Consider the following 25416-nt stretch of genomic DNA (forward strand, 5'->3'; position numbering starts at 1 on the left):
TTGATACAGTCAGTGACCATATAAATCTTAGATGATCTTGAAATGGAAACTTGAATGTTGTTTTTTTCATTATCCCGGTAGCCGGTGGATTTGAAACTTTTCAGAGTGTAACTTTTTTAGTTAATAAATACAAAGAGTTAAATAAAAACATAAATAACTTATTATTGAAATTCACAAGTACTAATGTGGTTCATCTCAAATTTCTCAGTTTTAGCATAAAATTCAAACCATATGAAATTTTAGCTAAACTATATGAAATTTGAATGAACTAAAATTAATCAAATACACTTCTAGTGAGCTCAATTCAACGCGACCCTGCACAACCAGAAAGAAAATGAAACAACATTAAACAAAAGCAATAACGATGATAATAGTAGTAGTAAAATAATAACAAGATTATAAATTTTGGCAAACTATTATTATTATTATTATATTTAGGACATATTCATTGAACCTCATCCCAGAGAAAGAGTTAAATTGAAAGTTAAAATAGCGATCGTGAATGGTAACCAAGCAATTGATAAAAAAGCCAAAAAAAAAAAAAATGTAAGACAGAGCAAACTAACCCGGATAAAACATTTCTTTTAAGAGAAAAAGAGAATTAAAAAAAAAAAGAAAAAGGATGAAGCTTTGATTTTGTGCCTTGTTATATAATTGTCTAATTGTGGCATTACCTTGCTATCAAGTATCAACCGGGCCGCTTTCTGATAATTGTCTAATAGTGGCATTAGTATCACCCTCCTTTAACTCCATCATTGGCCGATCACCATACTTATCATCAACATCCCATTCTTCATCTTCATAATCATCATCCCCATCTATAGAATACTCATCATCACTATGATATTCATCTTCCTTCACTGCACTTAATATTAATTTCTTCAGTTCCGGAGTGCTAACTTCTCCATTGCAGAAACTCCGCATCTGACAGCAGGACTTTACAAATACCCCTTCCAAATTTGGAAATCTCAAGATATGATTACTTCCTGAATAGAAACTCGTTAGGCTGGGCAGATTGCCAAGTTCCAAAACTTGCAAACGAGAAAAGACAATTTCACCTTCACTTTCATCACTTCCCTTTTGATTATCTCCCACTATTTGTATCATTCTTCTGCATTCAGTGATGATCATTCTTCTCAATTGTGACAGACTTTTAGCTGTTGAAGGTGTTAATAAATTCTCCATTCCATGGCATTTTGACACTCTGAGATATCTCAAGTTTTCGAAAGATATCGAACACGGCACTAGGTTCTTCAATCTGTCACATCTACTCACAAATAGAGCTTTCAAGTTGTGGAAGGCTCTTCCTACAGGGTGGTAATCCTCCTCCCATAAATGCATCAACTGAGGCAGCTCACTCAGTTTTAATCCTTCCAAACGGGAAAGTATTCCAGCGTGTTCTTTATCATCTCCGAGCTGGCCTTCATACTGACAATTCCATATTGTATTCGGGGTGGCAATACCTTTCAGTGTCAACGCTTTCAACTTAGGAAATTTGACCTGAGAAAACAAGTAATTATAATCTAAATAAAAATTTAAGAAACTAAAGCCATATTATAATTGAATTATATATAGCAAGGTGATCTTGGTTCGTACTTAAAAAGTATATATGTTTAGAGACTGTATGCGAAAGAACATACCTTTTCGTTGAAAAAGTGTATGGGAAAAGTGGCAACCAATTCCTCCTCTTGATTCTGACACGTGCCGTTTGTCTTCATTTCAGTAAAAACTTGAACGAATTTCGGTAGAGATTTCACCTTCAATGAATATAGTTGAGGAAACTCAAACTTATTAGAAGCATTGTTGCTAATGTTTTGGTTATCATCTACTATTTCATGAATAACTATCCCCTCCATCATATTGCAGTCAGCCACTCTGATTTCTTTGAGTTTTGAAAGAATTTTTGCTTCAGATAATGAGAAAAGACTCTTCAATCTGTTACAGTTACTCACATCTATCTTTCTTAACTTTCCAAAACACTTGTCTGTGAGTTTCCCATGACAGAGTTTTTCAAGGTTCACCAATTTTTCAAGAACCAAAGACTCCAAGCTTACAAAGGCACTACAAGGATGAATCTTGTCCATTGAGTTGACGATGTATTGAATTCCAACTTTATTTTGGAATTGAAAAAACTTCAATTGTGGAAAACCCTCCCAATCTAGATCATAAACAACATTGTTCAGACCCTCCAATCCATTTAAACCCAATTCTTCAGACCCTTTCATTAGCATTATAAGGCCCACATGCTCATCTAATAGACTGCTTGTGTCGAGCTTGAGCTCCAACTTTCTCGAATTGTTATCATTCTTGAACTCATTGAGCTTGTCTTCTCCTATATTTATGTTATATCCTTTCAGTTTTGTACTAAACAAATCTTTTGGCAAACCGTTGACATCTGGTACAGCTAGATGTAAGGTGGATAATGAGCTCAAATTCTTTAACTGGGAAAGATGTGCATTAGTCTTTTCACCAATGACTCCTTCTGTCTCCCATTTTGTAAAACTATTCTGAAATTTCAAGTCTTCTAAACTTGGTAAGCTTGATATGATATTGGGTTCAATCATTTCAAGTTTAGGCCAATCTATCAAAGTTAATGATCGCAGACAAGTTAATTGTCCAATTTCTCTCGGAAGCTCCACAATATCTAAACTAGAAAGGAGGAGGGATTTTAAATTATTTAGCTCTCCTAGTAAATCTGCAACTTCCAGTTTTGGACAAGCATCTATACACAGTCTCTCCATTGATAAGACCTTTATCCAACTTTTGAAGCAAACCCTTTTGAGGTTTGGGAGTTCTTCTAAATGTAAATGTTTTAGATTGGGGAGCAGTTTCCTATCCATCCCTTCTGAGTTTCTTGTATAATTTATGGCTAGTACCTCCTCCATAACACAACACTGACGTACCTTTAGGTGCCGAAGCTGTACAAGACTTCTGGCCACAGCAAAAGATAAGACATGCTTTAAACTTTTGCAACTGTCAACGTTCAAGGTTGTTAGATTCTGCATCTTAAAGGTTTCTGGAAGTTGGTCTGGCCATAATATTTCGCAGTTAAATGTGGACAATGCCAAATGTTTCAAGCTAGGAAATGCAACCTGTAAATATATCAATTTTAATTTTGTCAATACTTAAAACTAACATATTAAGCTAGGCATTAATTCTCCATTATTTATAACCTTAGTTTTGGGAAACAAATATCATCTTTTCAAATTCAAATTTTTAATTATTTTGGTGCAATAATCAAACATATGAGATCGGAGAAGATAACTAGTAGCAATATCTATATCTTCAAACATATATATATATATATATAGATATTTATAAATTGAAAATCTGTTTAAGTTTGAAGATTACACCATTGTGTTGAACAAAGATACGGGACCTTCATCTTCTTTTTGACTTGTGAAAGGGGCCTCAGATTCATCATGGAAAAAAAAAAGGAGCTTGGGTAAACATTCCAACGTCAAAGAGTGCAACTGAGGAAACTCAAACTTAGCAATCGCTTCAGAAGGAATGATGGAAGGATAATCTTCTCTTAAATAAATAACTATCTCTGTCATCATCTTACATTTAATAACATCAAGTTCCTCAAGCTGTTTGGCAATGGAGAACGAGAAGAGATTCTTCAATCTATCACAATCTTCCACAATTACAGCTCTTAATTTGCCAAAAGAATGTGTTGAAAGTTTGCCATGGCATGTCTTTTCCATGTACATTAGTTTCTTAAGACACAATACTTCCAAGCTTAGAAAAGCAGAGCAGCGATGATTTTGCTCCATGGAATTAATGATGCATTCCATATCATCGTTCTTCGCAATTATGAGACACTTCAAGTGTGAGAAACCCTCTCGATCTAATTCAGGAACAAGATTGTTCACACCTTTTGATCGATATAGTCCGAGATATTCAGATCTTTTCAACAACATTTCAAGACTAGGATCGTCCCACAATCTTCTTATGTTGAGCTCAAGTCTCAATATTCTTGAACAATCTAAACTTGATATATCATATGAGCTGTGTATGCAAAATCGTCCTATTACCACCTCATATCTCATCAACTTCATAGAAAACAAATCTTTTGGCACAATGTTAAAATCCGGTATGTGTATACCTAAGGCGCTTAATCGAGACAAATTATTTAACTCAATAAGACTAGCATTTCTTCTGTCAGTGTTGACTCCATCCATATCCCATTTTGTGAAGCTATTTATGAAATCCAACTCTTCCAAATGTATTAAACTTGATATGACACTGCGTTCGATCACTTCAAGTTTGGGACAATCAGTCACACATAATAACTATAGACGAGTCAGCTGCCCTATTTGTTTTGGCAATTCCACAATATTAGAGCCAAACAATAACAAGAATTTTCAAACTCTTCAACTCTCCAATCAAAGCCACATCTCCTAAGTCACATTTGTACAGACCTAGACTTTGAAGATTTTGAAGGAAACAAAATGATCTAGGCAGAGTTGTTAAACACAAACGAAACAACTCTAGAACTCTAAGATCCTTATTTCTTCAAAAAAATGGTTTGACATTTGGGAATAACGATCACTCCATAGAGATAGATCATAGCACAGCACTAAAAGAAACTTGAGTTGCGGACATTTTAACCTTTCAGGAAGTCGAGAATCATCAGTGCTATACAGCAGTGAAATTGCAGTTGCATCTTTGAGTTTTTTACTGTCTTCCACCTCTGGATCATAATTTCTAAAGCAAAACATTTGCTTTTCCTGGGACCCAATTGAGATGACAACATCTTGAATTACATCATGCATTGTGACCGTACGAGGGAGAGGACCATCCGACAGAAAACAACAAGTCTTTAGACTCTCAACCAGTGTAACCACCTTGTTATCAGCCTCTTCTAATCCTTTGATTCCTTGAAATAATTCCAATCCAATGCCACATATGAAGAAGGTGATAAAGGCTATGTAATAATCTTCTGGATATAAACCAATAAATAGCAGCATCAACTTTGCTTCATCACTTTCTAAATAGTTATAACTCAGCTTTATACTCGAATAGACTTTTTCGTGCATGCCTTTGATGTTAGTTGGAACAGACCTTCTTAGCTCTTGCAAGGCATTTTCCCATAAAGGAGATTTTCTGTTCTTCAATGCATTTGCAACCGTTTCTATAGCAATTGGTAAGCCTTCGCATTCTTTGATAATATCGCTTGCCAAAGGTTGGAACTCGGGGTTGTTCATCATTGAATCCCCCACAATTTTTCCGAACAAATCTTTTGCTTCATTATCATATAAAACTCCAAGCAAGAATATCTTGTCAGCTCCCATTTCACTCTGCACCACATCTTCAAACCTTGAGGTGAGCAGTATCTTGCATCCGTTCTTGTCATTCCCAAAAGCAATTCCCACTTCATGCAGCTCCAATTTCTTCCAGACATCATCTAGAACTACAAGGATCTTCTTTTCTTGCCCCAGTCGACGAGACAATCGTTCTGCTCTAACAGATATGCTTTCCTCATCAAGCTTTAGGCCTAGATGCTCTGCGATTTCTCTTTGAATATTTTTAACATCTGGAGTTTGGGATATAGTGACCTTAACCACCTTATCGAATAACTTCTCTTCCATGGCTTGTCTAGCAACCTCTTTAGCAAGCATGGTTTTTCCGATGCCAGCCATGCCATAAATCCCAACCATCCTAACATTAGGATTTCTTAAAGTATCCATAATATTCTTGATGGTGTAGATTCTTGAATCAAAAGTCATGTAGCCACCATGTCCGAATTCAATGACGCCCTTTGGAGGGACAGTGTTAGAGTTTGTGACCCGAATTCTTGTTGACCCGACTCGAAAAGCTCGCGGTGCGACCCATTTGGTGAAACTAAATTTTGGAGAAAAATTTGGGGCTCTGTGGTGGAAGCGGAGGTCTCGGGCCGATAGGCCCGAGACCTGTTCAATTTTAGGGTTTCTTCTGTACTATATATATTTAGTTTTCGGCGGTAATTAGGGTTAGAAGGTATCGCGCAGTCAGGCTCACCTTTTGTACCAATCTTTCGATATTGGATTTGTTCTTCCTGCCCGTGGTTTTTCCCATCAAGGGTTTCCACGTTAATTTGTGTTTGTTCTTCTCTTTCTTTGTTTCCGTTGCTATTTGTTTTTCTCCCAATTCCGTAACAGACAGCATAAGAAATCTTTTGGGATAATATTGTGAGTGCAAGTTTGATTTCAGCATCAGCATCCTTAGCCATGGTCTCTGCTTTCTTGCTCAGCTTATGTCTTGACACCAACATTTGAAAGATCTTGCAAGAACACAAGGAATTCGCATGGTCTACACGCTTGAAAACATCTTCAGCATTTTTAGCGATGTTGGTCACTTTGATCAGCCAGTTCTGAACATCAGCTTCAATTTCCTCACCGTTTCTTGTAGCCTCATCAACCGAATGTTCCACGCGGTCTTTTCCACCTTCCAAAAGCTGAATTTGGGTCTTAAGGTTGTCTACATTTGATTTGTAGTGGCAGGAATAACCCAATTCATGAAGAACTTGTCCAACTGTATATTCACTAATTTTTGCACCAATTGAGATAATAAACTGATCCATGCTTACCTCCAATATGCTTTGTGTTTCTTCTCCTTAATTTTCTGTTAAACCAATGAAAAATGAATTAGATTATTATTTGTAACAGAGAAAAAATTTTAAAAAAACAAAAATCGTTTTGTCACCGGCGGTGGTGAGTGGGACTAACATTTGATTTGATAATTATTTATAATTTCACCTTACCCTTTATTTTAGACTTTTTTTCAATTTTTTTTTTCTAAAAAATAAATCTACAGCCCACCTAGGTTTTATTTTTGTTTCACTTTAACTTTTTTAGTAGCCGAGCTATTAGTCGACTTACAGTTTTGAGTTAAAATGCACTTTCAATTTTAATTCTTACCTAGATAGACAAATATTCCATTTGCTATTTTATTTTTATATTTTTTATATTTGTTTTCAAATAACAATTTTAAATTTGTTTTATAAGTTTCTTAGACATAAATTTTCAATAAATAAATAAATAATAAGATTAAAAAAATAAAAATGTTATTTGAGTAAAATATACGATTTTGATTAGCAAAGATGGCTAAAACGAAACATAAATGGTTTTAGTGAAATTTTCCAAAATAGAAATGCATTTATCTCATTTTAAAAAGAAAAGATATGCATTTTGAAAAATATCTGAAGCCGAGGGGCTAAACTGAAGTTTACCATTTTACTTCTTTTGCATAAACTTCGCTTGTAGTTTGAAATTTTTGCATACTTGCAATTTTATATTTTAACTAAAGTTTCCCTTTGAATATCACTTTCTTCATAATTTCTTCATTTTTTTATAATAAAATATAAAATTCGATCAAAATTTTAAATACAAAAACATAATAAATCAAAGTAATAAAATTCATTATCTCATTATTAGAATAAAATAATAATTAGATTTTGTAATGATAAGTCTAACTTATACATTAAAATAAAATAGTTTGTAAATTTTTTGATCACGTGTCATTCTTATATTCATTTTGTTTCCTTCCAAAAGTATTCCAAAAAAAAAAAAAAAAAAAAAAAAACTTAAACTCAAAAATAAAATTATCTTAAAAATTCCACAATCTTAAAATCATTGTCATATGTCATCCTTAGATTCATTTTATTTACTTCCAAAGACATTACAAAAAATTAAAATCCAAAAATAAAATTGTTTGAAAAATTCCACAATCTTAAAAAAACTTGAAAGTAATAAGATCTTGATTTTTCAAAATTTCCATAACGTGTGTGTATTATTAAGATTTGGTTATAAATGTTTGCAATAACATATACAACAGTTTTAGCGTAATTTAAATAAATAATAAAATAATTTATATAAATTTTTATGAAGATTTATAATTGTTATTTGAAAATAAATAATAAAATAAAATAATATTTCCACAAATAAACATTCCACAATCTTCATAAAACTTTATCTTGATTTTTGAAAATTTCCATAACATTTGTGTATTATCAAGATTTGGTTATACATCTTTACAATAATGTATACAACAGTTTTAACATAATATATATAAATAATATTTCCACAAATAAACATTCCACAATCTTCATAAAACTTGAAAAAAAAAAAATTGATCTTGATTTTAGAAAATTTCCATAATATGTACGTATGAAGATTTTATTTTTGGTGATAGAAGGAAATTTGGCAAAGTGATTTATTTTTTCTCCTTATTTGGTTTCTTTTAAAATTTTTTGAAGATAAGGCAAAAAAAAAAATGCGTATAATAAAAGATATTTTTATTATTAAAGATATTTTACACAAAAATTTCATATACTAATGCATATTTATATATAGATATGCGATAAATGAAATTTTATTATAAAATAATAAAATTAATATACAGTAATTAATAATAAAATTAATCTCTTTATCAAAAATCTAAAATAAATAATGCATTTTTTCAATATTTTCCAAAAAAATGCTTAAATCTACTTTATATATATTGCTTGGCTGGTTATACCGCCTTCAATATTCATAATTCATTTAATCATCTATTTTAATTAATTATTTATTTTCATTATACTTGGTTGGCTTTGCCGCCTCTATCTTTTATCTTTTGTCATTTTCATTTCCTTCCGCTTCCATATTCATACTCTGTTTCTTCCCTTGTTCTTCACATTTTTGGTGCTAACCCCCTTGACCCCTTGATTGGTATCAGAGCCATAAGTGTTCCGATCTATATGCTTGCTATTTCTTTTAGCACCCGTAGAGTATTATATCTGCTTAATTCATTCATTTCCTTATCTTAATTTCTAAAGCTTTATTCAGCCAACTTTATTGTTGTCATTCGTGTTCGTCCCTAGCTGAACAGTAAATGGTCCGTGTCTGAACAATAAGTCCCAGGTGAGGCATGAGAGGAGCGGTCTGAGAGGTCAAGGGAAGAGAGCAATCATATGACAATAGTAAATTTGAATTAATAGAGTTTTAAAAATTAAAATTTGAATATGGATAGATTATTTAGATCTAATTCTTCTACTAGTTCTAGATTAAGTACTAGCCCTAGGTTGTCTTCACTTAGCGGTAATAATACCTTAGGAATAGATAAAGAAGAACATATTAATTATCCCTCCTGTAGTCCATCTTGTAGTAAATCTAATTTCCCTAGTAAATCTATCAGTAATAATTCTAATATATCTCTAGGATCGTCTAGTAATAATCAAAAATCTAGATCTACAAATCAAAATGAAAGCTGCCAAAAAATCAACACTAATCAATTTAAACCAAATTGGAAATATTTAAATCAAGAATTTAAATTAGAAAAACATACAAATCAATTATTAGAATACCAACAATCACACACTAAAGAACAAAAAGCCCATATTTTAACTAGTTGGAAAGAAACAATGATAGATTTTAAAACTAATATATTATTTTTTAATTTTCTCGAAGATTATTATCCTTTAATAAACAAAAACATATTACCAAAAGAAACAGGAGAACCACCAGATAGATCAACAGTCGTATCAAGTCACCTCTCTGAAAAACTTACATCTTCTTCTTCTCGTACAAAACCACTCCTTCATCATCCTAGTCTAAATGCTTTAGATAAATCATCACAAGAAAATCTAGGATCACCTCCTTCAAAACCTAATAAAACACGAACCCAAACTTTAATCACCATTCATGATCTACAATCTGAATGTAAATCAATCAAAAAAGAAATAAAAGAATTAAAAATTCAACCAGCATCCTCTAATCACACTCTATGTCCCCAACCTACACCTAAAAAATGGCACATTCAACTCACCATAATCATTCAAGATTTTCAATTATCAACTATTGCACTTTTAGATTCCGGTGCAGATTTAAACTGTGTTCAAGAAGGTCTTGTACCTAGTAAATATTATACCAAAACAAAAGAAAAATTAAATTATGCCAATGGCAGTAAAATGGATTTAAAATATCAGATCAATCATGCTCATATTTGCCACAAAAATGTTTGTTTTATCACCTCCTTTGTTCTAATTAAAAACTTAATAGATCCAGTCATTTTAGGCACCCCTTTTCTTTCTTTGCTATACCCTTTCACCACAGAACATGATGGAATCATTAGTCACCCTTTAGGTGAAAAAATCAAATTTAAATTTATTCAGAAATAAAAAAATATACAACAAAATTCTAATTTAAAAACATTTAATTACATTCAAAATAAAACCAAACATCTACATTTTTTACAAGAAGAAATTAAATATAAACACATTGACAATCAATTATCTACCTCTTATAATCAACAAAAAATCACTGATTTTCAACAATATTTAATCAAAGAAGTCTGTGCTGAAAACCCTAATGCCTTTTGGCATAGAGCTAAATACATTGTTAAACTTCCTTATATAAAAGATTTTGATGAACGGAACATTCCAACTAAGGCCCGAGCCATTCAAATGAATCAAGAATTAATGGAATACTGCAAAACAGAAATCAATGATCTTTTAAATAAAAAATTAATTCGTCCTAGTGAATCCCCTTGGTCTTGTTCTGCTTTTTATGTCCAGAAAAATGCTGAATTAGAAAGAGGATCCCCTAGATTAGTAATCAATTATAAACCCTTAAACAAGTGTCTTCAATGGATTAGGTATCCTATTCCAAATAAACAAGATTTAATCAAAAGACTTAATCAAGCTACTATTTTCTCCAAATTTGATATGAAATCAGGATTTTGGCAAATAGAAATCAATGAATCAGATAGATATAAAACCGCTTTTGTTACTCCATTTGGTCATTATGAATGGAATGTAATCCCCTTTGGTTTAAAAAATGCTCCTAGTGAATTCCAACACATGATGAATGATATCTTTAATCAATATAGTCATTTTACCATTGTTTATATCGATGATGTCTTAGTTTATTCACAATCAATAGATCAACATTGGAAACATTTAAAAACATTTTTAAACATAATCAAACAACATGGTTTAGTTGTTTCTGCCTCTAAGATCAAATTATTCCAAACTAAAATCAGATTTTTAGGTTTTAATATTTACCAATCCCAAATCACTCCTATCACTAGAGCCATTGAATTTGCTAACAAATTTCCTGATGAAATTTTAGATAAAAATCAATTACAAAGGTTCTTAGGATCTTTAAATTATATTGCTGAATTTTATAATAATTTAAGAATCAAATGTAAACCTTTGTTTGATCGTTTAAAATCAGAACCCCCACCTTGGTCTTCCACTCATACTAAGCTTGTTCAAGAAATCAAACTCCATGTTAAGACTCTTCCTTGTCTTGGCATCCCTTCCCCTACTACATTCAAAATTGTTCAAACTGATGCCTCCGACATAGGCTTTGGCGGGATTCTACTACAAAAAATCAACTCTGATTCCCCCGAACAAATAGTTCGTTTTCATTCTGGCACATGGACTTCTTCTCAAATCAATTATAGTACTATTAAAAAAGAAATTTTATCTTTAGTATTATGTATATCCAAATTTCAAGATGATTTACTTAATCAAAAATTTTTTGTTCGCATTGATTGCCAAAGTGCAAAATATATCTTAGAAAAAGATGTTCAAAATCTTACATCTAAACAGATTTTTGCCCGATGGCAAGCTATCTTAAGTGTTTTTGACTTTGACATTGTATACATTAAAGGAAATCAAAACTGCATACCTGATTTCTTAACCTGAGAATTTTTACAGGAAAAGAAATCTCTCTGCAGGATTATCATGCCTCCCAAGAAAAAGGGGTCATCAACCCCAAAGGAATCATTGATTCCTCATCTCAATCAAAAGGGATCATCCATCCCTCTTTCTCAACATCACACCCAATCGTCCCGAAATCAACCACTCCCTGATGAGGATCAAATAACCAAAAATCAATCCATAATTTCCATGGAATCAACTCATCTTTCTCATCCTATCCCAATCAGTCAAATCAATTACCAAACTGCTTTGACCAAACCATACAATCCATACAGTTTAATATCTAGCCAACCATTCACCCCTCTTGCCCAATCACAAACCAAACCAACCCCTTATTTTGAAATTGCTAAAAAACTTTTATTTTACATCGAACCTTCTCTTACTAAATTACCTACCATTCTCCAAATCATTAATCAATTCTTACCACCCAATTTCCATTTCATACCAAAATTACCTGGAATAACTTTAAAATACTACACTGCCATTCTCCAACATACCCAATCCGCAACCATAACCCCACTCTTTGATAAAAATGATAATCAAACTATTATTTCCAATAAATTCTGGATCCATAAATTAATCACCCTTGAAGAATGGAATCAACCAGCCTATAAATCAAAAAAGATCACCACTCCTGGTGATGTTCCTATGATTCCCTATACATATAATTACTATGATTATATTGATGCTTGGGAATATATTTTCTATCATCAAAATGAATCATTTTCTCATTCTTGGTTTATCAGTTGGGATTCAAAATTTCAACGAAATTTCCCTAGCTGGTTTTTCCAGTGGTGGTGTGACCATGGTCCTGCAAAGGAACATCTTCCATCACAAATTCAAAACTTAATCAATCATTTTTCCGAAAAATATCAAATCCATTACAAAGAAAATGGATTTCCAATTGAATTAATCTTTATGTCTAAATATAAAGTCTCTTGGATATTGAAATGGCAATATTCTCGAGAACAAGATATTATTCATCGAATTCATTCAGTTAAATGGTGGGATAAATGGAATTCAGACCGAACTCATAAAATGGTCATGGATGAATTTCCTATTGTTCCTCCTAAAATAATCAAATCATCATCAAGCCAGACTTCCAGCAAATCAACCAAATCAAAGAAGGAGATGCTTGCTCACATCCAAAAATTAATTGAAGAGGTTGATCAACTATCAGACGACTCAGAAACATCTGATGAAGCCTCCAGTCAACCTATAGCAGAATCATCCAAATCCAAGGAACCTTTTGGCATAAGGTGGGCCGACTACCAAGAAAGTCAAGATCCATATGATTTAGGATCTGATTAAAATCTTATTAAATCATAATCAACAGCAGGAATCTTTGACAGTACAAAGTTGCTTTCAAAATTCCACTCACAAAAGCAGATCACGAGACTTTACTGTTCAATCACTATTCACGTACTGTTCACCGACAGAGCACTGTTCAATCAACTATTCATCAACAGGAATCAAGTCCTCCTTTGCCTATTTAAAGGAGCTTCATTTCCCTTCAAAATCAAGCTTGGAATAACAGAGTTTTGAGCTAGAGAGAGTTTAGAAAGTTTCTGGCAGATTTCTTTTCTACTCTTCTCCTCCTCTTCTTCTCCAAGTGTAATCAATTTATTTATTTATTCTGAGTGTTGAGTGTTGAGTGCTTGTAACACTTTGGTTCTTCGTAATCAAGTAAGCATTCATATTTATCATTCATTATTTATTTTTCATTTAAATTATTTATTTTTCATATATTGCTTGGCTGGTTATACCGCTTTCAATATTCATAATTCATTTAATCATCTAGTTTAATTAATTATTTATTTTCATTATACTTGGAAGTTCCAAAACTGAAGCCTCTTCTTCAAATCTTGCTACCATCCACAATAAATCCTCTTCTGATACAGAATCAAACCAATCTTCATTAGATAATCATATAAATAGACTTAAAAATCAAAAACCACGATTTAATACTTTTAAACAATGGAATAATAAACCATTACCCCCTGAATTTCAAGAATCAACTTCTAAAAATCAATTCTCTGTCAGTTTTGATAAATTATATGAATGGAATATCGATGGATTAAAGGAACAAGAAATACTAAACAAATTACACCACATGTCCATGGTTGCTAATAGTTATTTTACTAATCAAAACCTTCCCCAACCTGAAATTGTTGAATTACTAGTCACAGGTTTTACCGGTACCTTACACTACTGGTGGGAAAAACATTTAACAGATCAATCTAAATCAGAAATCATTCATGCAGTTAAATTAGATGAAGAAGGATTCCCCATATTCGATGAATCAATAGGTCAAGGTGTCCCTGATGGTGTCAATACCTTGTTAGCCACAATAATTAGACATTTTATAGGAACCCCTACAGCTGTCACAGAAAGAATTCATAGTCAGTTAACCAATTTACACTGTCCCACTCTTAGTGATTTCGAATGGTATGCACAAACATTTACCTCTGGAATCATGATGAGAGACGATAGTAATCAACCCTTTTGGAAAGAAAAATTTATTAATGGTTTACCTCAATTATTTGCTAGAAAAATCAGAAATGTCTTAAGTAATGATAGTGGTCACATAGACTACGATTCATTAACTTATGGAGATATTGTTTCAATAATCAAAAAAGAAGGATTAAAAATGTGCACTGATATGAAAATAGCTCATCAATTAAATAATGATAAAAAGAAAACTAAATACGAATTGTAAGGCTTCTGTTAAACAGATTTTTTGTGTACTTTTAGTGTGTTGGGTTGATTCTTTGTGAGTATCAGTGATTATCTTTTTATATTTTTTCATGTATTCTATTCTTTCATCAGGATTTTCTAATTTACTAAGTAATTCTAAGATTATATCTTCATCTTCTGTAGAATTAGTTAAGACACTAAGTGATTGATTACAACAGGTATCTAGACAACAAGCATCTAAACATCCTAAAGTAATTTTAGGGTTATCTGTGCCACTAGTGTGAATACTTGATTCGTCAGAACTTGATTCAGTGTAAATATTGTTTTCACTATGTTCACTATCTGTGTTGTGTATTCCTAGAACATTGATTAGATTTTGTTTTTGATCTTCTGGTATTTCTAATTGTTTGATTGTTTGTTTAACTTTGCAGTTATTAGCAAAATGACCAAACTTATTGCATTTAAAGCATTTGATTTTAGGATTATCTTTGGAATCTTTTTTATGTTTATTTGATTTATAGAATTTATCAGAATTGGGTTTATTAAACTTATGGGTTTTGTATTTATTGTTTCTAAGAGTGTTCTTACCAGTTTGGCGATGAAGAAGACCACAACATCAACAACATGCTGGAAGCTTGAAGTCATAATCAACAGAAGGAATCTTTGACAGTACAAAGTTACTTTCAAAATTCCACTCACAAAAGCAGATCACGAGACTTTACTGTTCAATCACTATTCATGAACAGTAAAAGTAGCCGAAAGCATATCACTGTTCAATCAACTATTTACGCACTGTTCACCGACAGAGCACTGTTCAATCAACTATTCATCAACAGGAATCAAGTCCTCCTTTGCCTATTTAAAGGAGCCTCATTTCCCTTCAAAATCAAGCTTGGAATAATGGAGTTTTGAGCTAGAGAGAGTTTAGAAAGTTTCTGGCAGATTTCTTTTCTACTCTTCTCCTCCTCTTCTTCTCCAAGTGCAATCAATTTATTTATTTATTCTGAGTGTTGAGTGTTGAGTGCTTGTAACACTTTGGTTCTTCGTAATCAAATAAGCATTCATATTTATCATTCATTATTTATTTTTCATTTAAATTATTTATTTTTCATATATTGCTTGGCTGGTTATACCGCCTTCAATATTCATAATTCATTTAATCATCTATTTTAATTAATTATTTATTTTCATTATACTTGGCTGGCTTTGCCGCCTATATATTTTGTCATATTCATTTCCTTCTGCCTTCATACTCTGCTTCCTTTAATCTTTTGTTCTTCATATTTTGGTGCTACCCCCTGATTGGTATCAAGGGGTTAAGGGGGTTAGCACCAAAAATGTGAAGAACAAGGGAAGAAACAGAGTATGAATATGGAAGCGGAAGGAAATGAAAATGACAAAAGATAAAAGATAGAGGCGGCAAAGCCAGCCAAGTATAATGAAAATAAATAATTAATTAAAATAGATGATTAAATGAATTATGAATATTGAAGGCGGTATAACCAGCCAAGCAATATATGAAAAATAAATAATTTAAATGAAAAATAAATAATGAATGATAAATATGAATGCTTACTTGATTACGAAGAACCAAAGTGTTACAAGCACTCAACACTCAACACTCAGAATAAATAAATAAATTGATTACACTTGGAGAAGAAGAGGAGGAGAAGAGTAGAAAAGAAATCTGCCAGAAACTTTCTAAACTCTCTCTAGCTCAAAACTCCGTTATTCCAAGCTTAATTTTGAAGGGAAATGAGGCTCCTTTAAATAGGCAAAGAAGAACTTGATTCCTGTTGATGAATAGTTGATTGAACAGTGATTGAACAGTACTCTATCGGTGAATAGTACATGAATAGTTGATTGAACAGTGATCTGCTTTCGACTTCTTTTACTGTTCATGAATAGTGATTGAACAGTAAAGTCTCGTGATCTGCTTTTGTGAGTGGAATTTTGAAAGTAACTTTGTACTGTCAAAGATTCCTTCTGTTGATTATGACTTCAAGCTTCCAGCATGTTGTTGATGTTGTGGTCTTCTTCATCGCCAAACTGGTAAGAATCATCTTCGTCTGGATCAATGTCTAGATCTTCTTCTGATTCTTGATTATTGTCTATATTAATGATTCATTGTTTTTTGAACAGTTTATAATAAATAGCAGCAAGGTCTGGATACATTGTTTTGTAATGAAAGGATGTGAATACATCATTCCATACATATCGGAATCCATGATGTAAATATAATTTTGTATATTGATTTTCTTTTGCTAAAAAATATTTTTGAGTAATATGTTGGAGATTAAAGTTGTCTCCATACACGGCAGCTCTCCAATGGCGTAGCTGTCTTGTGATTGGACTGGAACATCTACGTACCTGTTCGTCTTGGCAGAAATGATTAGTAGCATATTTTGATTTTTCAAAAGTGATTAGGTGACGTGCTGGTTCCCATCCATGGATCCATTCAGGTGGAGTGGATGTGATGTGAGCAGCAATATATCCTTGTTGTTTTAATGGGGCTAAATGGTGAGGTAAAAAGAGGCAGGTGATGGCCATTTTGATTAGTTCAGTACAGTTTTGGGCTTGATCTGTATGGGTGAATATAATGGTACCAACTAATCCCCAGTCAAAGAGGGTGGCCCAAGTGATTGTTTTATTTTGGTAAATAAAATTGTGGAAAGTTGGGGCATATAGGCTAACACGGTGAATAGCATAACTGATTTGGTGTGGACAGCCAACATGATTAAGGGGTATATTTTCAGGGTCACATGTGGTACATTTGATATTGGAAGGATGCAAAGCAGCTTCCGTATATACATACATACCACGGGGACAGGTATTGGGTGATTGGACAAAGGATCGTAACATTTTTTGAAGAAAATTAAATTCATCATAAAATTATTTTCTTTTGATTTTCCAAATGCGGGAAATAATGTCACTGGGTAAACCAGCTTGATGTAACCATTGATTAGGATAGATAAATATACGGACAGGATTCCAAGGTAAGGTGGAATTTTTGATTAAAGGATAAGGATTGTCAATGAGCTGAAAAGGTTGATTGGAATGGCTGGTTGAAGCTTGGTTTGGATTAAAAGATTGTTTTTTGGTCCAATAATCTATATCTTTTTGGAGGTGATTAATATGGAGTTGGTGAATGACATTATTATGGAGTAAGGTTTGAATTTGGTGTTCAAGACATTGGTTTTTGTGTTTGAGTTCATGAACTCGGAATTCTAAAGGATGTTCTATATTGAGGATGTCAAGCGGATATTGGATTTGAATAAGTTGATTAGTGGGATGTTGTGGGTTGACAAAGCCAGTGATTGGGCGAGGATGATTATGTTGCATTTGCTGGGCTGATTGGGAACTAGAGGCTTGATTAGAGATGATTTTTTGAACAGAACGAAGAGTTTTGGAAAACTCGGGATCCATTCTGACCCAAGGGTGAATAAAGGCTTTTGGACCTATTTCTCTATGGGTGATTTCAAGGGCTTCATGGAGACTGTAATAGCCTCGGTATTGGGTATTGATTTGGCCTGCTATTTCATGGGCTATTTGGGACCATGATTTATAAAGACCAGGGTTTGGGCCGGTGAATAAGATATAATGGGAATAGTATTTACTATCGGGTTTTTGTTTGATTGATTGTAAATAAAAACAAAGGTTATCAAGGGTTTGAATAAAATCTTATTTTTCTTCTGGTGATTCAAAATGGGTTTTGTTCCAAATGGAATTGATTAAGGCTCTTTGGGGAGTATCTAGTTCAAATTGGGTTGGGAAATTCTTTTCAGAATTTTCTCCACTCCAAATTGGAACAGATGTGCTGTTGATGATTATGTAGCCGCTGGGGCGAGACATGCTGTAATGAGAATGATTAGGAAAAAGATATTTTGAAATAATGCAAAGATTTGAAAAGGATGCAAAGATATATAAATATATTTTGTAAAATAAAGTTTTAATGATTTGAGATGTATAGAAGTATGATTGATTGAAAAATGGAAGATAAGAGGAATAAAAAGGAGGATGATGAATTTGGATTTGATTAAGCTATTTTGAAATAGATTGATCTTGAAGAGTCTGGACATTATTTGATTGAAGCAAGAAATCAAATTTGATTTTTTCACCTAAAGGGTGACTGATGATTCCATCATTGTTTGTGATGAATGGGTACAATAGAGAAAGAAAAGGGATTCCTAGGATGACCTGATCTGTCATATTTTTAATAAGGACAAAAGAGGTTGTATAATAGATTTGATTATGACAAATTTGGACTTGATTAATTTCATATTGTAAATCCATTTTACTACCATTGGCGGAATTTAATTTTTCTTTTGTTTTTGTATAATATTGATTAGAGATAAGACTTTCGTGTATACAATTTAAATCTGCAATGGTTGTTAATTGAAAATCTTTAATTATTATGGTGATTTTGATGTGCCATTTTCTTAATTTGATTTTTTGAATTGAAGCTATACAATTATCACGGGAAGATCCTTCTTCTTGTTCATCAGGTTGAGTAGGACTAAGATTATGGGGTTTATCCTGGATAAATTGTAATCGATGTGTGATTAAATGATTTTGCATTTTTAATTCTTTAATATCAAACTTGATTGTTTGAATTTCTGTTTGTAAATCTTGAACAGTTATGATTGATATATATATATATGTATATATATCAGACAAGATTTTAATAACGTGGATTTGCCCCAAAAAAAGATTTTAATAATGTGGAGGAATATAAAATCAATTTCATATAAAATATGGATTTCGTATTTAAAAGTATAATGTAGGATAATGTAAATTTTTTTTCGGTAACTATACAATATAATAAAAATTGTATAAAATTAATGACCATCAATTTTATTTATAATTATGACTGGGTTGAATTTTATGATCTTATTCAACCTCGAATCTTAATTGCTATCATGTACTGATTTTATTTTATTAACAAGAATAATAATAATATTAAATAATTATTCTACTTTTATTATTTTTATAACTATATTATCATATTCTTGAATATAAAAAAATGGATTATCTATAATTTTAATGTTTAATATTCAATATTAAATTATCAAATATTTAATATTTAGTATAAAAAAATTGAAGACTTTTCAAGAAAATATGTCAATGGATAATTTTTATTAATTATAAATATATATATATATATATATATATTTATACAGAATTTGACTAATATCTATAAGGTAAGATATTCTATGTATGATACAAATAATTTTAAATAGAAGGAATAAGCTATAAAATTTGAAAATAATTGTTTTATTAAGAACATTTTAAAATATATATAAAAGGAAAAATCCCTAAAATTAATATATATATATATATATATTAGATAATGGAAGAGATTTTAAAAAATACAATTATTCCATTTGAATTAAAAATTTTATCTAATCAAATTAAGTCTCTTATATGGAGAAATAAGATAATTTTGAAATTCATATTTTGATGGAGAGATAAAAATATATTTGAAATTTATATTTCAAAATTATAAATTTCAAGAATTAAAATTTAAAAGTCAAAAATTGAATTTTAAGAAGAAAAAAAATTGAAATTCAAAATCTTATTTTATCAAATGTCTCATAACTTTATAAATAGAGGGAAAAATAGGGGGAGAAACCAAAAAGAACAAGATGTTGAAAAAATAGTAGAAAAAAGGTTAAAAGTATGGAGGGGGGGGGGGGGGGGGGGGGGGGGGGAAGCGAAAGTATAGAGAAAAAAATTTATTGACATAGGCATAAGTGTTACATGAAAGTCTAATATTATAGATGCTACAGATGAAGATTTTGTTAATATAAAATTTTATCTTCAAATTGTTTATCGATAATATAAGAGCAATTAAACATGATGAATATACATTGTTTGATAAGTATAAAGCTAATTATGCGATGATTTATGTTTCTATAATTAATTTTTTTTTTTGTCAATTTTGTTGAAGATATAATCGAAGAGGTTGTTGTTAAAGCTAATACTAAATGCTAAGAATCTTGTGGATAGGCAAGCAAATTTATTTATATTATGTTTAAAGTAAAAAAATTACTTCATTCATAATTATTTTAAATGTTAAATGATAACTTTATTTGTATATATTATTGGAGGAGTTTTGATATATATATTTTTTTCAAATAAAATAAACTTATGTATGTTTTGTGAGTGAATTTATATGTGAGATTAATGGTTATTTAGAAGAAATTATCAATATTTTAAATGTATCATACCAAAAGATTCAAAAAAGATATTAATTTATAATTTTTAAAATTTACATATATTTCAAATTAGAAAATTTATTTGTGAAATACTATTTAAACAATACTTTAATATTTGATTTGATTATAATTAATTAATTTTTATTGATAATTATCGAAATTATTTATTACAATTACATTTTTGGTGCATCGTACAAGTTTAACACCAGTTTCTTTTTAAAAATTGAAAACAAAAAATTATATTTATTTTAATGATTTACTAATTTCACCTATCGATTTTGGCCCATTCTATATTTTTTACTAAAAAATGGAAAATGTGCGAATAATTTAAAAATCAGTTTCTGCTAAAAATGAAAATGTAAGCGTAAGTGGGCATAAATTCCAAACTGTAACGGAAGTAATGAAAACAGAAGGTGTACAAAAATTTCAAACCAATTAAAAACGATAATTAATATCGACATATAGCAAATGAATGTGATGTACACAAAATAAAATGAATGGAAAGGCAAAAACGAGCAATTCATTGCAAACTCAAAAACAACATAATTAAAGCAAGGTAATAGTTAGGTACCTGAACAATTGGTTGTGAATAAAAATGGAGGAAGCAGCTTCAGGTGCAGTGCAGTATATAAAGAAGGCCTTTTTTTTTTTTTTTTTTTTTTGTTGACCTTAGACTATTTTGCAAAGTACAACTATACAGAACTATGGAGACAATACGAAGTGAGGCGGAAAAAAAAATGAAAAAAAAAAAAAAAGAGAAAAAGGAACAAACAAAAACCAAGAAATATGATTAAAAGGAGGGATTTGAGCAAAATAGAATTTAGAAACCACAAGGAGACTTCAAATCAGAAGGACAGATGCAAACCAAGGAAATAGAGAGTGGGTGAAGAAGAACGTCCTCAATTGGGTTCAATCACAGATCAGCAAGGGTTGTGAATATGAGATGAGTGAGAAACAGAAATTAATATACATTCTATTAATAATTTAATTAAATTGGAAAAGCTAGCTAGCTAGCTGAGTACTATGTTACCTTCTGGCTTCCTCTTCTAGAAACGGAGCTTGAAAGGGCTAATTCGTTCTTAGCTGTCCTAGCTTCTTAGAAACATACTGAAGGGAACTACAGGACGATGTTACATAAAAAGAAAGAAGAAGATCAGCCGTTCTGATTTACTCCACCGTCCAAGAACATTTGCTAATCATGAGGAGTTTCGTCTTCTCTTTCTGTATTCGGTCTCGGCAATAATGACAGTCCCCACACTAAAAGCAACAACAAAAGCGAAAACATCTTTCAAATAAAAGAAAAAGTTTTCTGTCAAGTAAAGTTTAAAACAAAAGAAAAAAAAAAGAACAATTGAATCGATATATAAAAAAAATATAGACAAGTAGAAAGCCGTTTTTTTTTTTTTTTCAACTGCAAATAATTCCTTCCAAATCAAATATAAAACATCAAAAAAATAATATTAAATTAAAATTTTAAATTTAATATAACTAATTCAAATTTTAAAAAATTTATTTGAAGATTACATTAGTGGTTGAATTGATAGATTTTTCTTCTTTATTACAAATTAATATCTTTAATCATTTTTTATTTGTAATTTTGAAAACCGCAACATATAATTGTCTATAACTACAACATATAAATATTTGAAAAAATTTTTAAATCTTAAAAAAAAAATCGATATATATTATATAATATATTATATACACATGCACGATATTATTATATATAATATATACATGTTTTAAACAAATTTAAAAATCGTACAAAGTCCAAGGTACGCAAACTCTAAGCTTTACAGATTGTAATCATGGACAATGTTGGAACTAAAACTTGAACCATAAATCATCGAGCATACCATAAAGGGAATTGGAACAGTGATCCACTCACACAAAATGCCTTATCCATTTGTCTGAACAAATGAAACCCCCATTAAATGCAACTCATCTATTGAGGTACGTACAACAAAGCATATGCACATGAAAAAAAAGGTACAATGGGATATGCAGGCCTTGCAAGCAAATTTGTAGCCCTGACAAAATAATAATGCATACCCATTTAAGTTCCAGTTTGTATTATATATATAAAGAGGAAAAAAAATTAAAAAAAAAAAAAGAACTTAATCTGTTTACTGTTAAAAAAGTAATAATAATAAAATAACAATGAATCACATAACCAGAGTAATATAATATATATATATATATATAAAATATAAAAAAATAATAAAGAAAATTAAAATGAATATTATATGGTATCGCATTACCATCAGCATTAAAAGGAAAAATAATGTGTTAATTAAAGTTTAGTTAATAAATTATCCTGTTCAACCACTTGGATTGGTTATGATAATAAAATAAAATAATAATGTGTTAATTAAAGTTTAGTTAATAAATTATCCTGTTCAACCACTTGGATTGGTTATGATAATAAAATAAAATAAAAATAAAAAAAAGAACCCACATGGATTGGTTGATGCATTTTCATAAGGAATTTTCGAATGGTACCACCTAGATGTTTCATAATATGTAATTAAGCCCTAAAGTGTTGTAGGTAGAGAAGTAGGGTACTTTATAATGGAAGAAATTTACCATCATTACCAAATTAGCTTTCTATTTAACAATTTTAACATAACAATGCAAGTGGATGAGACATCCCATGTGATATGTATAACCGACACTGTATAATTCTAATCAATCATTAGTTTCAATCTTCAGACAAGAAATTATGCAAAAATTGTCAACTGACAATTGGAAATTTTTTCTACTCAACCCCCCACCTTCCTAATTCATTTTAAACCCCCACCTTCCTAATTCATTTTATTTCTATTTTCTCATAAGTATTCACATTATTCTCATTTCCTGGAGGCTTCCATTCCGTATCCAAATATATGTTTAAGCTTTCATCTTAAGATTTTAGTATTATTCTGACCAGCTCTTTACTTTAGAGGGAGGATTTGGTGGTTTATTTTGGAGGCTAGGAGGTTTTTAATATTTTTATATTATTATATATAATATTATATCTATATATCTATATATATATATATATTATATAGTATATTATATAACATGCATGATATCATATATATTATATATAATATATACACATTCACGAAATTCTATATATATTTATATATAATAAATAATATATAACGTAATATTGTATAATAATAATAATAATAATAATATCACTAATATGTAACGAAAATTAACCCAAAAAAAACAAAATAAAAAAACTATTAACACCATTTCAATACTATTAATTTCTTTTTTGTCATTAAAGCTTGGCAGCTCCTATATATTTATATATATAAATATATAACTATAACCATGGTGGAGTTTCCTTCCGTTTTCCTGTTTGGTAACCCACAAAATCATGTGCGTTGTTGGTACGCACTTTTTCTTTTCTACGTATTAATATATTTGCTAAAGAGGGCCCCAACCCCCACCATTTTCCCTACTTTGTGAAGCTTTAGCACAGCCCAATGCACAATTATTTCACATATTGTAACTTTTCAAATGGTGTTCCTTTTGAAAGCCTCTCAATTAAATCAAATTCAATTGAATCCACGTTTGCTTTCTTTTGCTTTATTGCACCTTTTCTGAATTATCTAATTTACCCCTATCGATTTCTGCCTTTTTCTTTGTTTTCCAATGGAATGTATGGAGGGCATGGTTGCCATTGTGGTTAGTGATAGGGAGAAAATTTAATTTGATTATATTATTAATTGTGAGGGAAAAGAGAACGGATGGTTTCTTAGTTTTCAGATTTGGAGTGGTCGCGGCATGAGAAACAGAAGGGAGGCCTTTGTACGGTGTATGATTTGTTCAACCATAATCATTATTGATATTGTTATTATTATTATTATTATTATTATTATTATTATGGTTCTTTTAATAATGAAAATTCACTTGCATTTATATATTTTGATAAGTCTCCATGACCGTGTACGGGGAAGATTTTGATAGTTCTTTTTTATTTACAAAGAGAAATTGGAATTTCTTTCGCAATTCGCTTGATATTCTAATGAAATATGCTAGAGGGTCTCAAATATCTATATGTTAACTTCATTGATAATTTAACAAGTAATATGCTGCTATATATATTCAAAATTATATTATGTATACAAAATTTTTCCATGGAAAACAATATCTACCCATGTTTTTCATAGTTAGCGTACAATTACAATTAAAGCGGTCTCAAATTTTTTAGATTAAATTCCAAATAGAATTATATAGTATATATATATTATATAGTATATTATATAACATGCATGATATCATATATATTATATATAATATATACACATGCACGAAATTCTATATATATTTATATATAATAAATAATATATAACATAATATTGTATAATAATAATAATAGCATCACTAACATATAATGAAAATTAAAAAGAAAAAAAATAAAACAAAACAAAACAAAAAATGTTCATCCATTAACACAATTTCAATACTATTAATTTATTTCTTGTCATCAAAGCTTGGCACCTCCTAATGTCTCATGACTCGAATTTTGAAAGTTCATTGTATCTTGTTAGCATTGATCCTGTTGATAAAATCGATCTGTCCTGTCATATTTGAAAATTTATTTAAAAGTTTTATTGATAATAAGTATATTTGGATCTTATTTTTTTTCAACGTATATTATAAAACTTTGTTAAGAACTAAAAATTTGACATTTATATATAAGACCATTCACTCATAAAGTTTAAATTCAAAAATGTTTATGTATTTAATTTTTTCCATATGTAGAATTTAAATTCAAATTCAAATACATTTATGTAATTTAATTCAAATTTATAT

At 30.5% G+C, this 25416-nt stretch overlaps 2 protein-coding genes and 1 long non-coding RNA gene across 4 annotated transcripts; all 3 read right to left on the bottom strand.

Moving 5' to 3' along the window:
• Window positions 1-231: 231 nt before the first annotated feature.
• On the bottom strand, window positions 232-4196 carry LOC107410504 (uncharacterized). 2 transcript variants are annotated; one of them, XM_025070414.3, is made up of 4 exons: window positions 3354-4196; window positions 1641-3092; window positions 675-1500; window positions 232-315 (listed from the first exon to the last, which is right to left on the bottom strand). In XM_025070414.3, exons 1-3 carry the CDS (start codon window positions 4182-4184, stop codon window positions 682-684), a joined length of 3102 nt encoding a protein of 1033 aa, XP_024926182.3. In that variant the 5' UTR covers window positions 4185-4196; the 3' UTR covers window positions 232-315; window positions 675-681. The 2 variants fall into 2 exon arrangements, with proteins under 2 accessions (XP_024926182.3, XP_060668457.1); XM_060812474.1 differs by lacking the exon at window positions 232-315 and having other exon boundaries at window positions 569-1500.
• Window positions 4197-4493: 297 nt separating this feature from the next.
• On the bottom strand, window positions 4494-5732 carry LOC132799301 (disease resistance protein At4g27190-like). The gene has a single exon (XM_060811941.1). The coding sequence runs from the start codon at window positions 5730-5732 to the stop codon at window positions 4494-4496; it is 1239 nt and encodes a 412-aa protein (XP_060667924.1).
• Window positions 5733-6148: 416 nt separating this feature from the next.
• On the bottom strand, window positions 6149-21951 carry LOC112490500 (uncharacterized). Its single transcript, XR_009634670.1, has 3 exons — window positions 21470-21951; window positions 21176-21306; window positions 6149-6606 (listed from the first exon to the last, which is right to left on the bottom strand). It is a non-coding gene; the product is annotated as an uncharacterized LOC112490500 (long non-coding RNA).
• Between the last annotated feature and the right edge of the window lie 3465 nt (window positions 21952-25416).

Source organism: Ziziphus jujuba, chromosome 10 (assembly GCF_031755915.1).
Source record: "Ziziphus jujuba cultivar Dongzao chromosome 10, ASM3175591v1".
Lineage (NCBI taxonomy): Eukaryota > Viridiplantae > Streptophyta > Magnoliopsida > Rosales > Rhamnaceae > Ziziphus > Ziziphus jujuba.

Excerpts from the sequence above, each read along its gene's own strand:
- LOC107410504 (XM_025070414.3), bottom strand. The coding sequence starts at position 4,184 with ATGGATGGAGTCAACACTGACAGAAGAAATGCTAGTCTTATTGAGTTA. Across the intron at positions 3,093-3,353 it reads TATCTTTGTTCAACACAATG|GTTGCATTTCCTAGCTTGAA; the intron begins GTGTAATCTTCA and ends ATATATTTACAG. Across the intron at positions 1,501-1,640 it reads TACACTTTTTCAACGAAAAG|GTCAAATTTCCTAAGTTGAA; the intron begins GTATGTTCTTTC and ends TTGTTTTCTCAG.
- LOC132799301 (XM_060811941.1), bottom strand. The coding sequence starts at position 5,732 with ATGACTTTTGATTCAAGAATCTACACCATCAAGAATATTATGGATACT.